The sequence below is a fragment of the Giraffa tippelskirchi genome, chromosome 4 (genome assembly GCF_054371585.1).
Source record: "Giraffa tippelskirchi isolate mGirTip1 chromosome 4, T2T-mGirTip1v1.2.pri, whole genome shotgun sequence".
Taxonomy (NCBI): Eukaryota; Metazoa; Chordata; class Mammalia; order Artiodactyla; family Giraffidae; genus Giraffa; species Giraffa tippelskirchi.
In genome coordinates this window covers 27,758,591-27,774,377 of record NC_137278.1, presented here as the reverse complement: position 1 = coordinate 27,774,377, position 15,787 = coordinate 27,758,591, and the positions used below count along the sequence as shown (strand labels likewise).

The window sequence follows — 15,787 nt, the reverse complement described above, 5'->3', positions numbered from 1 at the left end:
TGAAATTCCAATGAAAGATGCAACAGCATATTTTCATAGAAAATTAAAAACCTAACTTTAAAATGTTCATGGAAATGCAAAAGTAGATAAAAGCTAACATAATCTTAAAGAATAAAGAGGATAGTGAGTTTATACTTGGCAGATCATGACACTGTAAAATTAAGTATGGTATTGACTTGTTGTATGGTACTGCAGTTCAATAAAAGAAACAAAGCCCAAAATACCCAAGCACAAACACTTTTATATCCAAGGGGATATGTCAGTGCAGTAGGGCAAGCAAGGCCTTTGTCAATAAATGCTACTGGGCCAACTGGATATCTGTATGTAAAGAAATGAATATTCACTTATTTCTTATACCTTACATAATATTTAATTTTTAGGTGCATTACAGATTGAACTTGAAACCAAATAAAATTATTCTAGGAAACTTTTTCATGAGCTTGGGACACATAAAGATTTCTTCAGCAGAATACAAAACTGTACTAAACAAAAAAGAAAATAAATGTATAACTTGAACTAACTAGAATTTCTGTTAGTCAAAAAAATAAACTATCATAAAAAGAGTAAAAAGTAAGTCACGAAGTGGAAAAGACATTTGCAGCAAAAAGCCTGTATTCATAAATTATATATATACAGGTGTATACACACACACACACACACACATAAACCCACATATACCCCATCAATTTTTCTCTGAAATATGTATCTACGCACACATACATGCCATCAAATTTTTCTCTGAAATATATATCCAATATATCCAACTGAACTATATGCACAAAAGCATCAGAATAATGTATTAAGAAGGACCATAGCAGCATTATTACATATAGCCATAACTGAAAACAATCCAAATATCCGTCAAGAAAACAGGTAAGTCACAGCCATACAATGGAATACTATATAGCAAGAATAACTATGCCACACATAACATGGATAAAATTCAAATAACATGTTAATAAGCAAAAGATAACATATAAAAATACACATGAACATAATATATTAAGGTCAAGGATCAACTAATCAAACTATAATGTTTAGGGACTCAGTTTGTGTGTGTTAGTCACTCAGTCGTGTCTGACTCTTTGCGACCCCAGGGACTGTAGCTCACCAGGCTCCTCTACCCACGGAATTCTCCAGGCAAGAATACTGGAGATGGTTGCCATTCCCTTCTCCAGAGGATCTTCCCAAACCAGGAATCAAACCAGGGTCTCCTGCATTACAGGCAGATTCTTTACTCTATGAGCCACCAGGGAAGTTAGTTTTTTTTTAAAGGACTCAGTTTAGGAGGTTAAAAATACAAAAAGCAGCAAGAAGGTGATTATCACATATCAGGAGAGTGCTAGGATACTGAAGGCTCAGTAATAAAGAAGGCATAAGAATCATTCTGACTGGCTGATGAGTACATGGTTCTGTTCACTTTGTGATAATACTGTACTTAACTGTGCATGTTACCTTTAAGTTCTTAAAAGTTTATGAAAGTCTATTAAAACAATTAAATCCCACAGGGATTAAGGCTTAAAGGTAACACTTGGAAAATAAAAACATTGCAAAATAAAAAAGGCACGAATGAACCTGGAATATAATCCAAATGTAAAAGAGACTTTCTTAACTACATCTGGGAAATTCAGTCTCAAAAACAAAAGATAAACATGGTTAATTGTATGAAGAGTTAAAACTGTGTTATATCTTTTTCCATACAAAATGTCTGTAAATTGGATGATAGTGTTAACATAATATACAAACTGTAAAAGTTAAAATCAGAAACTTCATAGAAGAATAAATTCAAACACAAAGTTGTTAAAATTCTCTATTAATAAGGAAATTAAAATTAAAATAATAAAATAATAATAAAAGAGGAAGGAGAATCTAAGCAAATGAGAGGGGAAAAAAGTGTAGGAAATTACTATAAAGCAAATGAGAGGGAAAAAAAGTGCAGGAAATCACTATACCTAAAAATGAATATCTTTATTCACTTATGTTAAATTATATATATATCAAATATATATATGGAATATGTATAATATCACGTATCTTAAAAAAAACTCTACCATTACTTTAGGCACCTGAAATATTTTTCCTTAAAAAAGAAAAAAACCAGCTTAAAAACTAAGAGAAGATAATTATGGGAAAATGAGTAGAAATAAAGAAAACTAAAAGGAATTTAAGTCATATAGGACTACGTACCACTAGATGGCAGTAAAACCCTCCAAAAATTATAGAAACATTTTTCTTAACTGCTAAATATCTTTCTTTACCTCATTAAAAACATTCAAATTAGATGATTACCAGGAATGAAGTTCCTTAAAAGACAGACTATAACCTTTATTAATAAAGGAGTTAATGTGTGTGTTAGTCACTCGGTCATGTCCGACTGTTTGCGACCCCACGGACTGTAACCTCCCCGACTTCTCTGTCCATGGAATTCTCCAGGCAAGAATACTGGAGTGAATTGCCATTCACTTCTCCAGAGGAACTTCCCAACCCAGGGATTGAACCCTGGTCTCCTGTATCGCAGGCAGATTCTTTACCGTTTTGAGCTACAGGAAAGTCCTAAAGGAGTTAATAGTCATATATAACTCTCCATTTCCAAAGTCATCTGAAACATTCACATTTTTTAAAGCTTATGGATTATGTCCTCTGAAAAGATGACACACTTAGCATTTAATCAATGTGCATTTATCTCAAATCTATTATGTATAAAATAAGGAGACAAATTGAAAGAATCATTTATTGAATTTTTAATCAAGTAGAACAAAATGAAAACTGAATAGAATGTTTACAAATAAACCAGTACACATGAATGTACAATAGCACAAGAATTATCTAGAACTCAGACACAGTCATATGACGTGGTATCCCAAAACTAAATAACTGAATACATAAGCCCTTAGGCAGCTAATATGTGTGTCATAAACAATTTCACTGAAACTCATACTGTATACATTACTAAGCATCTTTACCACACCTATACACCAAAAGGTCTTAATGATTCTTATAATGTATTTAAGTTATCCAGTTGTTCTAGTTACTACTTCAGAGTTTAATACATAAAACTACTGTTTTATCAAGTCTGTGCATCCTGCAGTTTAGAAATCTGGACATGATGGAGTCGACTTGTCTCTGCACAATGCCGATGGCCTCAGCAAGAACAACTCAAATGCCTGGGGTCTGGAACTCCTGACAGGAATCTTTATGTAGCTTGGGTTTCCTCCCAGCCTAGATGCTAAAACGTAGATTTCTTTCATGATGGTCCAGGGCACCAGGAACAAATGTTTCAGAAAATAAGGTGAAAGTTGCATCATTGTTTACGACCCAGTCTTGTAAGGTCACATTGCATCACTCCTACCCTATGCTTCGATCAAAGCCTTCACAAGCCTGTTCAGATTCAAGTGGTGAAGAATGACAAGGGCACACTGGATAAAAGCAAGTGAGAATGGAAATATTACTGTGACAATCTTTGGATAATACAATGTAGCACAGTCTTCACTCTGGCCACAATTCACATCATTCCCATATGCAGACTACACTGTACCCTCCCCAAGACCTGCAAAGTCTCAATCCACTATGGCATCAGGACAATTTGGAACCTCATTATCTAAATCAGGTCCAAGGGTAGATTAAGCTCCCAAGAAGTGGTTCCTCAAGTACAGCTCCTCTCGACCTGAAGATCTACAAAACAAAGCAGCATGTTACCCCCCACACATTTAACATACAACTATGGAACAAGCACAGGTTAACTTCTGTATGCACTCTCATTCAAAAGGAGGAGAGCCAGCAGGAATACAGTGATTGCTTAGAACTCTCTTTAACCTTGCTAGCTGGATTCCTCAAGTCTGTTAGCTACATTTTCAGTTTTCCATATTGTGGAGGTAACCATTTTGCTAAATTTTCTTGACTATATCTAACAAAGATTTCCAGTCTCCTTTCTTTCAGCTTCCAACATTTTCCTCAGCTTCCTCAAAGCCCTCACTGACAGCCTCCTTGAAGCCTGGTTTCCTCTCCTTAAGACCCTTCCAGCTTCTATCCACAGCTCAGTCCAAAAGTTAGGTCAGCCTCTCACTTCTGGTACCAAAATCTGTTCCAGTTATTATTTCAACTTACCCCAAAGCCTAGTGATAAAAATAATGGTATTATTATGCTCACAGATTCTATAATGCAGAAATTCAGACAGGACGGAGCACCGCTTAATAATGTCTGGGCCTTATACAGGAATATTAAAATAGTCACAAGCTGAAACTATCAAAAAAGTACCTAAACACTTCTTCTCCACGTAGCATGGGTTTCCTCATAGAGTGGCTAGCTCAGGGTAACTGGCCTCCTTACATGGCAGCTCAGCGTTAAGCACAAGTATTCCAGTGAACAAGTTAGAGAAACACAGCTTGCATTACTCAGCCTTGGAAGTCACACAGCATCATTTTCTACACTCTTTGAAGAAGAGAATAAGGACAGGAAACAGCACTGTGGCCATTTTTGGAAAATCCCCTATACCAACTTATCAAGAAATAAATGGTGAAGATGACCAAAGTACTATTGTCAACCATGCATAATGACAGAAGGAAGAACTAATGGCTACAACACATATCTGTGCTGCCTCTTAAAGCCCTATTAGAATAACAGAAAAAATATAAAAGATAAATCGAAAGGACAAAAATAAAAACAGCAATGGAAAGAGAAAATTAGTTGATACCTATTCGAATAGTCTGACCTAGACAGATTTTCCTAAGAGATGGCTGTGGAGATAAAGACACACTGTCTCATTCTAGCTAAGAGTTTGTCTGCCATCTTGATCCAACTTTCCCTTCCTCTCTAATCCCAAGATAATAACTTTGGCCCAACTGCTCTGAAAACAGAATCATGGTAGAGGATGAGAGCCAATCACTTAATATCTGAAACAGAATTTCCAAGGACATATCTTACAGCAGAGGTTTATTTTTATGAGGGAGGAGGTAAGCAGGTAAAGTGCAAAAAAAAAAAAAAAGGATTTACTGAGATTTTGTATAGAAGAATTAAACCAATGACCTCAGCCCAACCCCAAATGCCTAGGTAATTACCTCTCCACTACTCAGTAGAAGGTATATTTATTTATTCTCTAAAGCAGCAGTTCTTGAACTGGGGCCCTGAAACCCCTTCTTACCTTACCAGTCGATAAAGATAAGAACTATTTTCATTATTATACTAAGATGTGCTTTGCCTTTTTCATTCTCATTCTGTCATGAATACAGAATGGAATTTTCCAAGAACTACACGACACATGATATAGAAACAGACTGAATGCAAAAGCAAGTATGAAAACCCAGCCATCCTCCATGAAGACAGGCGTTAAATTTATGAAAATTTAAAACAATGACGTTGTTCTCACTGCTTTTTTATTTCAGAAGTATCTTTAAAGAATTAGGCTAATCTTAAAATCACAATATAAAGTTAAAATATAATTAGATTACTATTTTTCAATGAATTATTTTTAATCTTCAATTTTTTAACATAGTGAATTTTGATAGATATAATCCACATAAACAAAAGCTCTTTGGGATCTGCACTAGTTTTTAAGATTATAAGGAGAACTTGAGAATAAAAGTTTGCAATCCACTGCTCTAGAGAATTTATACTGGAAATAAGAGAGGCTCCTAATTTGTTGATGCCAAGCACAACAGAAGGCATGGGTAACATATTGTGCTCAAAATTTAGAGATAAAATGAAATATATACATAGAATTCTATACATGAAATTCTATACATAGAATTAGCCAACCTGTTTCCTAATATAGCTTCCAGATTGACAACCTGGCATATATCCACCAAGTAGTAGATAAGAGGATTGTTAGCAAGGAAAATGGATCAAAGAGAAGCCAACATAACAAAATGCTTTGCTCCTGTCAGATCATACCTCAGCATATGAACGGAGAAGTTCCAATCATTGTTTTAAGTCCACTAACCAGCATCAGTGGACCAAAAAAAAATTTTTTTGAGGAAAATCTAGGAGAACAAAACCAACAGTGCAAAGACCAAAATAAAACTTAAAAACATTTTTGCATCACTAAAACAGAACACTGATCTATTAAAAAATAACCACAGGGATATGAAAGATCCTCTCTCAGATGAGTATGTCGCTCTCCTAAGTCAAAGGGATCTCACCTGTTTTCTGATGGGTCACAATTTAAGTATGAAGCATGTCCTGGGTGACAGAAAATAGCTTTCATGTTTGCCTTTGCTTACTTTCTCCTGTCACACTGTATCTCCAACCTTTATTAAAGTATTTTATGAGTATACAAGAGTCTTGTGAACACTTTCAATTATCTTATCCTGTGTAACTGTTGCAATGTGCTAAGTAGTTGAGAGTGGTTCCAACAGCTTGCTCAATTGGTTGAGTAAAATGTGGACTCAATGGTGTTGCACATGAAAATCAAGATGTCCAAAATTCTATTTGAAAGTGAAAGTGTTAGTCGCTCAGTCCTGACTCTTTGCAACCCCACTGATTGTAGCCCACCAGGGTCCTCTGTCCATGGAATTCCCTAGGCACAAATACTAGAGTGGGTTGCCATTTCATTCTCCAGAGGATATTCCTGACCCAGGGTTCTCCAGGGTTCTATTTGTATAATATAAAACAATTCTCAAATGACGCCCCTCCTCAGACCAGCAACACTACCATTACCTAGGGATTGTTTACAAAGAAAATTCTCAGGTCTCCTTCAGAGCTACTAAATCAGAAATTTTGGCACCGGGACCCAGAAATCCCTGTTTTAACAAATCCTCCAGGGATAGGATATATACAGTTTGAAAACCTTTGATATAGAAGAAATTCACAGGGATATAACAATGCAAGTGTATTTATTATGTGACTTGTTCACTAATTCCCTAGTTCCCAAGAAACATTCAAAGAACATCTTTTTCACAACTGATTTAACAAATACATTGGGATGACTCTGGAATGACTCAGGGAACTCACACCAGGGCTCTGCAACAGCCTAGAAGGGTGGGAGGGAGGGGACATATGTATACCTATGACTGATTTACGCTGAGGTATGGCAGAAACCAACGCAATAGTGTAAAGCAATTATCCTTCAATTAAAAGGAAAAAAAAAAAAAGAAATATACTGTGGCAAAGGCTCTGTAGTGACTATTATCAGCATGCCAGGAATTAAAGTGAAATATGGGGCTTCCTTGGTGGTTCAGATGGTAAAGAATCTGCCTGCAATGTGGGAGACCTGATTCAATCCCTGGTTTGGGAAGATCCCCTGGAAAAGGGAACGGCTACCCACACCAGTATTCTAGCTTGGAGAATTCCATGGACAGAGCAGACTGGTGGGCTAGAGTCCATGGAGTCGCAAAGAGTTGGACACGACTGAGCGACTTTCACTTTCAATTTTCATGCTACCTTTATTGTGGGTTTACTATAATCAGTAAGAATGATGGGCATTTGTTGAGGAGAGGTAGCTAAGATGGCAGGGCAGGAAGACACTGAATCCCCTCCTTCCATAGACACACCACAATTAGAACTACTTACTGGAGCAACCGTCTATGACATCTATGATATCATATGATAGGATATCAACTTAAAGACTAGCAGAAAATATTTTCAACAACTAAAGACATATAGGCAGAAACACAATAATACAGGGCAGGAGTGGAGAAACAGTATAGTCAGGACCCATATCTCCATTTCAGCAACACACAGAGGAATACTGCAATCATAGAGGTCTCCTCCTTAAGGAGTGAGGTGTCTGAGCACATCAGGCTCCCCAGTCTAAGGGTCCTGCAAAGGGAAAACGAGGCATCAGAAAACCTGGCTTTGAAAACCAGCAGGGTTTTTGTTCAGGTGAGCTGGAAACCTATAGGAAACAGAGACCTGATGCTTAAAAAGTCACATGCAAAATCTCACAGGCTCTGAGTCCCAGCACAAAGACAGTGATCTGAAAGGACTCACCTGTTGTTAATCCTAGAGAGCCTCCCACCCATAGAGATGGGAGGCAATGGGGAACCCCACCCCCCGGAGACACAGATGCTGTCAGCAGCCATCTGGAGACCTTCTTCTAAGAGGACACTGGTGCTGGCAAGTGCCACTTTGGATCCTCCCTCTAGCCTGTGAGTGTTAGTGGCTTACCTGTCCACCAGCAGGCTAGTACAAAACCTGAGCTCCCAGAGCCCCCATAGTCAGCTACTCTAGGACCCAGCCCAGCTCCCAAACTCCAGACAACACAGGAAACCCTGCTAGGACCAAGGCCCGCCCTAGCCCCAAGCTGCCAGAAGCCACACAGACAGTGCAGAATAATGAATTATCCTCTTGTGAGCCAGCAATAGTCCCAAGCCCTCTTGGGCCACAGAGCCAACCACACAGGAAGCCTACCCCACCCTCTAGTAAACCTGCAGCCACTTGATGCAGACTGCAGTCAACTGTGCCAGGGGCCAATACCACCTACCACTGTGCCCACAGCAGCCCTTGCCACAACAGAAGGGACCACACAGCACACAGAGGGGGCACTCTTAGAGCGTATGGCTCTGGTAACCAGAGGGGAGCATGCCTCTGGGTTCCACAGGACATTCGTTATCTAAGACTACTTCTTCAAGACCAAGAAACGTAACCAAAATACCAAGCATATAAACAGAAACTTGAGCTGTCCAATGGTAAAAGTTAATGAAAAACTAGAAAATTCTGGTCTTGGCTATGAGTACCTGGTATTAGACTTATCCTCCTACTAAACACAACTGCAGACAAAACCAAGAACAAATATACAAAATCTTCAAGCACCCATGAAGGGCTATAAGAAAGAAGACACAAGAGAATCCCCGTAGTCATCCAAGTTCTCTCCCTCGGAAAATTACACAGGCCATAGTTCAGAAAATGCAAGCACAGGACAGTAGTTTTGCTAAATTAAGGATGCAGAAATCAAAGTTCAATGCATCTTGTGGTAGGTGGAATCAGCAACGCCATACTGCGGAGGGCCAGAAAGAGTGAATCCCTCAGGCTTACATGGTAATCCCTTAGTCCTTAGCCAAATCCTAAACTGCAAATTTACAGGGCAAGATTCTAATTGGTGTGGTTCTGGTAAGAAGTTGAAGCTGAAAAGAAATTCTAGAGGTAACAAGAGTGCTTGAAAGATTTCGCATTTGGGGCCAAACTAGAGCATAAGCACCCCATAAAACAACTTTGGCATTCAGTTCAGACCCAAGAAAACTCATGCTATAGAAGTAGGGACCATGAACAAAGTGGAGAAACAAAACTGAAATAGATCTTTCCTTAAACTAAATCTTGATAGGATTCAGGTGATGTATTTGCAGTTTATCTACCTATCAGAACAAAAACTTTAAAACCTTAAGAAGAAAATAACATAACCCCAAAGCTACTACAATATATATTCACACCATCCATCATGTAATTAAAAAAAAAAGGCAGGAAAGACTGATCAATAACCAAGAGAAAATAATCAGTTAAATCAGCCATCTATTCATGATGAAATTCTCAATAAACTCAGAATAGAAAGGATTTGCACAACGTGATTAGACGTTAAGATACCTACCACAAATATCATACCTAGTGGTGAAAAGACAGAAGGCCTTTCCTCTACGATAGACTACAAAGCCTGGATGTGTGCTCTCACAACTTTTCAACATTATATTGAAAGTTCTACCTCATGTAATCTGATAAGAAAGGCATCTAAACTCGAAAGGGAAGAATATTTAGTTGTAAATGACACTATCCTCTATGCAGAAAATCCAAAGGCACACACATGTACATATATACACATGTACAATTTAGAACCAATGAAAAAGACAGAAAGGTCACTAGACACAAGATCAAAATGCAAAATCAACTGTATTCCTATAGACCAACAATGAATAACTGGAAAAATTAACTTAAAAATTTAGTATCAAAAGAATAAAATATTTAGAAACAAAAGAAGTTCAAGACTTGTGCACTAAAAATTGCAAACACTGATGAGGGAAATTAAGTAACAAATGGAGAGATACTCCCTGTTCACAAATTGGAAGAGATAATACTGCTAAGAAAGCAATTCTCTCCAAATTAATCTACAGATTCAACCAAATGCTTATAAAAATTCTGGCTAGCTTTTCGTGGAAATTTACAAGATGATCCTCCAATTCAAATAAAAATGTAATAGAGCCAATGGAGCCAAAAAATTGGAAAAACAAAAAAACTCTGAAGACTTACCTTTCTAACATCAAAAATACTCCAAAGCTGTAATAATCAAAGTAGTGAGGTACCAGCATGAGACTAGTCATATAGATAAATGGAATAGAATTAAGAGTCCCCAAATAAATCCTTACATTTGTTTCCACAACAACTCAATAAGCAAAGAATAGTCTTTTTTTTTTAATAAGTGGTGCTATAAAAACTGGAAATCCATCTGCAAAAAAAAAAAAAAAATGCAGACCCCACTTTACACCACATGTAAAATTAACTTAAAATAGATCAAAGATCTAAACATAAGAGCTAAAATTCTAACTCAGGAAAAATGTGTAAATCTTCATGATCCTGGATTAGACAATGATTTGCTATATATGACACTGAAAGCAAAAGTGACAACAGAAAAAAACAGGTACACTGAACTCCAAAATTAAAAACTCTCATGCTTCAAAAGAGCATCAATCAAGAAGTAAAAAGATAACCTACAGAATGGGGAAAAATATTTGTAAATCATATACAGGATAAGGGGCTTGTATCCAGAATATATAAAGAACTTTTATTATTTAACACTAAAAAGACAAAAATATCTTTACAGTGAAAAAGTTTGGACATATTTATACAAAAAAGATATACAAATGACTAATACCCATGGAAAAGAAATGCAAAAAAGCAAAATGGCTGTCTGAGGAGGCCTTACAGATAGCTGGGGAGAGAAGAGAAGCAAAAAGCAAAGGAGAAAAGAAAAGATATTCCCATCTGCATGCAGAGTTCCAAAGAATAGGAAGGAGAGATAAGAAAGCCTTTCTCAGCGATCAGTGCAAACAAATAGAGGAAAACAACAGATTGGGAAAGACTAGAGACCTCTTCAAGAAAATTAGAGATACCAAAGGAACATTTCATGCAAAGATAGGCTCGATAAAGGACAGAAATGGTATGGACCTAACAGAAGCAGAAGATATTAAGAAGAGGTGGCAAGAATACACAGAAGAACTGTACAAAAAAGATCTTCACGACCCAGATAATCACGATGGTGTGATCACTCACCTAGAGCCAGACATCCTGGAATGTGAAGTCAAGTGGGCCTTAGAAAGCATCACTACGAACAAAGCTAGTGGAGGTGATGGAATTCCAGTTGAGCTATTTCAAATCCTCAAAGGTGATGCTGTGAAAGTACTGCACTCAATATGCCAGCAAATTTGGAAAACTCAGCAGTGGCCACAGGACTGGAAAAGGTCAGTTTTCGTTCCAATCCCAAAGAAAGGCAATGCCAAAGAATGCTCAAACTACCGCACAATTGCACTCATCTCACATGCTAGTAAAGTAATGCTCAAAATTCTCCAAGCCAGGCTTCAGCAATACGTGAACCGTGAACTTCCAGATGTTCAAGCTGGTTTTAGAAAAGGCAGAGGAACCAGAGATCAAATTGCCAATATCTGCTGGATCATCGAAAAAGCAAGAGAGTTCCAGAAAAACATCTATTTCTGCTTTATTGACTGTGCCAAGCCTTTGACTGTGTGGATCACAATAAACTGTGGAAAATTCTGAAAGAGATGGGAGTACCAGACCATCTGACCTGTCTCTTGAGAAACCTGTATGCAGGTCAGGAAGCAACAGTTAGAACTGGACATGGAACAACAGACTGGTTCCAAATAGGAAAAGGAGTACGTCAAGGCTGTATATTGTCACCCTGCTTATTTAACTTATATGCAGAGTACATCATGAGAAACGCTGGGCTGGAAGAAACACAAGCTGGAATCAAGATTGCCGGGAGAAATATCAATAACCTCAGATATGCAGATGACACCACCCTTATGGCAGAAAGTGAAGAAGAACTAAAGAGCCTCTTGATGAAGGTGAAAGAGGAGAGTGAAAAAGTTGGCTTAAAGCTCAACGTTCAGAAAACTAAGATCATGGCATCTGGTCCCATCACTCCATGGGAAATAGATGGGGAAACAGTGGAAACAGTGTCAGACTTTACTTTTTTGGGCTCCAGAATCACTGCTGATGGTGACTGCAGCCATGAAATTAAAAGACGCTTACTCCTTGGAAGGAAGGTTATGGCCAACCTAGATAGCATGTTTAAAAGCAGAGACATTACTTTGCCAACAAAAGTCCGTCTAGTCAAGGCTATGGTTTTTCCAGTGGTCATGTATGGATGTGAGAGTTGGACTATAAAGAAAGCTGAGCGCTGCAGAATTGATGCTTTTGAACTATGGTGTTGGAGAAGACTCTTGAGAGTCCCTTGGACTGCAAGGAGATCCAATCAATCCATCCTAAAAGAGATCAATCCTGGGTGTTCATTGGAAGGTCTGATGTTGAAGCTGAAGCTCCAATACTTTGGCCACCTCATGCGAAGAGTTGACTCATTGGAAAAGACCCTAATGCTGGGTAGGATTGGGGGCAGGAGGAGAAGGGGACGACAGAGGATGAGATGGTTGGATGGCATCACCGACTCAATGAACATGGGTTTGGGTGGACTCCGGGAGTTGGTGATGGACAGAGAGGCCTGGCGTGCTGCAATTCATGGGGTCGCAGAGAGTTGGACACGACTGAGCGACTGAACTGAACTGAATAACCATATGAAAAAATGCCCAATATCATTAGTGAAATGCAAATTAAAACCAGAAAACAGCATTTCACATATACTAATGTGGCAAGAATAAAAATGGCAGGTAACAAATATTGATAAAGATACAGAGAATCAGGTGCATACATATGACTAGTAGAAATGTAAGAATGGTGCACCCACTTAGGAAAACAGTTCAGTGATTCTTTATATGTTAAACATAAATTTACCATATGATCCAGTAATTCTACTCAGATATATAGCCAAGAGAAAGGAACACATATATTCACATAAATGCTTATAAACATATCTTTTTAGCAGCACTAATCATAATAGCTGAAACTTAGGAACAGCTAAAACTTAAGTGTATTCACACAATGAAATGCAAGGATTAATGTGAGCAGAAATGATAGTGGATGATAAAAATGTTATAAAAATTATTTCTGGTAACAGTTCACAATTTTTTTAATTACCAAAAAAAAACCATTGAATTCTACACTTGAAAAGTGTATATGATATGAAAACACGCCTCTAATTAGTTTTTAAAGTAGCAAAATAAAAAGTCATAGAAAGACAAAAACTGAAAAAATTCATTGTTATTAAGAGCCAAATTAATATAAATTAAAATATATTAGAAAATAACTTCGAAAATGAAAACAAACACTTCAAAATTTACAAGATGCAGCTGAAGAATTCTTAAAACAAGTCTACAGTATTAAATACGTCTATTACAGAAACATTTAAAATAATCTAAGTTGCTTACAACTGCCAAGCAAAAAGTCTGAATAGGGTGTGAACTGCAGTTAACAGCAGCCAATTTCAGCTCTTAGCACAGAAGTTCTACCCATTCTCCACAGGCCCTGGAAGGCACCCCTAAAATATTTCCTAGAGCAAATTTATGTAAACAGACTAGATAATGTGGGTGAAACGAACAAATTCCTAGAATGACAGAAATAACCAAAACTGACTTAGAAAAAAAAAAATCTGAACACACCTATAACAAGCAAAGAAACTGAAGTAGGAATTAGCACTTCTTATCAAGAAAAGCCCAGGCTCAAAGAGCTTTACTGGCAAATTCTGTCAAATTTTAAAGGAAGAAATAATACCAATCCTACATAAAATTCTTCACACAATAGAGGAGGAAATATTTCCCAAGTCATTCTTTTGCTGCTGCTGCTGCTAAGTCACTTCAGTCGTGTCCGACTCTGTGCGACCCCATAGACGGTAGCCCACCAGGCTCCCCCGTCCCCGGGATTCTCCAGGCAAGAACTATATGCCATATCCAAACTAAACATCACAAGGAAGAAAAGAAAAAAAAAAAAACTACAGACTAAAACTCCCCATTAACAAAATTAATCAAAAACAGACTGGTACAAAAACCATGGTACATGGGCTTCCCTGGTAGCTCAGCTGGTAAAGGAGAAGACCTCAGTTCAATTCCTGGGTAAGGAGGATCCCCTGGAGAAGGAACAGGCTACCCACTCCAGTATTCTTGAGTTTTCCTGATGGTTCAACTAGCAAAGAATCCGCCTCTAATGTGGGAGACCTGGGTTTGATCCCTGGGTAGGGAAGACCCCCTGGAGAAGGGAATGGCTACCCACTCCAGTATTCTGGCCTGGAGAATTTCATGGACTGTGTAGTCAGGTGGTCTTAGAGAGTCAGACAGGACTGAGCAACTTTCACTTTCTTTTAGTATGGTACTGGCACAAAAAGACACACAGATCAATGGAACAGAAAAGAGTTCAGAAATAAACCAAAGCACTAATAGTCAATTCATCTATGACAAAGAAGGCAAGAACATACAATGAAGACATCCTCTCTTGAACAAGCAGGAAAACTGGGCGGCCACATGTAAAGAAGGAAATTTGAACATTTTATCATACCATATACAAAAATAAACCCAAACTGATTAAAGACCCAAATATAATAAGACACCGTGACATAAACTGTAACACTATTTTTTTAAATCTGTCTCACAAAACAAAGTAGGACTTCCCCGGTAGCTCAGTTGGTAAAGAATCCACCAGCAATACAGGAGACCCCAGTTTAATTCCTAGGTCAGGAAGATCCCCTGGAGAAGGGATAGGTTACCCACTCCAGTATTCTTGAGTTTTCCCAGGGCTCAGACAGTCAAGAATCCACCTGCAATGCAGTAGAGCTGGGTTCGATCCCTGAGTTGGGAAGATCCCCTGGAAGAAGGCATGGCTACCCACTCCAGTCTTCTTGCCTGGAGAATCCCCATGGACAGAGGAGCCTGGCAGCTTAGAGTCCATGGGGTGGCAAAGAGTTGGACATGACTGAGTGACAAAGCACAGCACAGCAAAACAAAGAAAACAAAAGCAAAAATAAACAAATGGGACCTGACTAAACATAAAAGCTTCTTCACATAAAGGAAGCCATTAGCAAAAAGATAACCTATGGAATAGGAGAAATATTTGCAAATGATATGACTGATAAAGGGTTAATATCCAAAATAAACAGCCCAATCAACTCAACATGAGAAAGCAAACATGATTAAAAATGTGCGGACGACCTGAATAGCCACTTTTTCCAAAAATATACAGATGGCCAACCAGTACATGAAAAAATGCTCAACACTACTAATCAGAGAAACGCAAATCAAAACAAGATCACATCACAACTGTCAAAATGGCTATCATCACAAATACAAACAACAAACGTTGGTGAGGGTGTAGAGAAAAAGGAACCCTTGTGCACTGCTGCTGGGAAGGTAAACTGGCACAATTTCTCTGGAGGTTCCTCAGAAAACTAAAAATAGAACTACCAAATGATGCAGGAATTCCACTGCTAGGTATATATATGAAAAAATAAATATAGTAGTTCAAAAAGATATGTACTCCAATGTCCACAGCAGCATTATTTACAATATCCAAGATAAGGAAGCAGTCCACCAACAGAATAACAAATAAAGAAATAGTGGTATGTACACACACACACACACACAAAAACACAATATGGGATATTATTCATTAAAAGGAATTAAATTCTGTCATCTGCAAAAACATGGATGAACCTAGAGAGTATTATGCTTAGTGAAATAAGCCAGAGAAAGACAAA

The 15,787-nt window shown here is 37.9% G+C and overlaps 2 protein-coding genes across 6 annotated transcripts in view; both read right to left on the bottom strand.

The window, feature by feature from the left end:
- The window catches only part of LOC145546554 (uncharacterized), a 590,051-nt gene that overhangs the window by 543,693 nt on the left and 30,571 nt on the right, over positions 1–15,787 (bottom strand). The gene's annotated exons all lie outside the window — the stretch shown is intronic.
- TDRD15 (tudor domain containing 15) overlaps positions 2,718–15,787 on the bottom strand; it is a 43,641-nt gene continuing 30,571 nt past the window's right edge. For 3 of the 5 annotated variants that reach the window (XR_014082999.1, XM_081593656.1, XM_081593659.1), the window contains one exon: positions 2,718–3,672. Coding sequence is in view for 2 of the 5 variants with exons in the window: in XM_081593659.1 (XP_081449785.1) it covers positions 3,644–3,672 (29 nt within the window). In the remaining 3 variants the exon portion in view is untranslated. The remainder of the gene's footprint in view (positions 3,673–15,787) is intronic. The other 2 variants (XM_081593658.1, XM_081593655.1) reach the window with 1 other exon arrangement.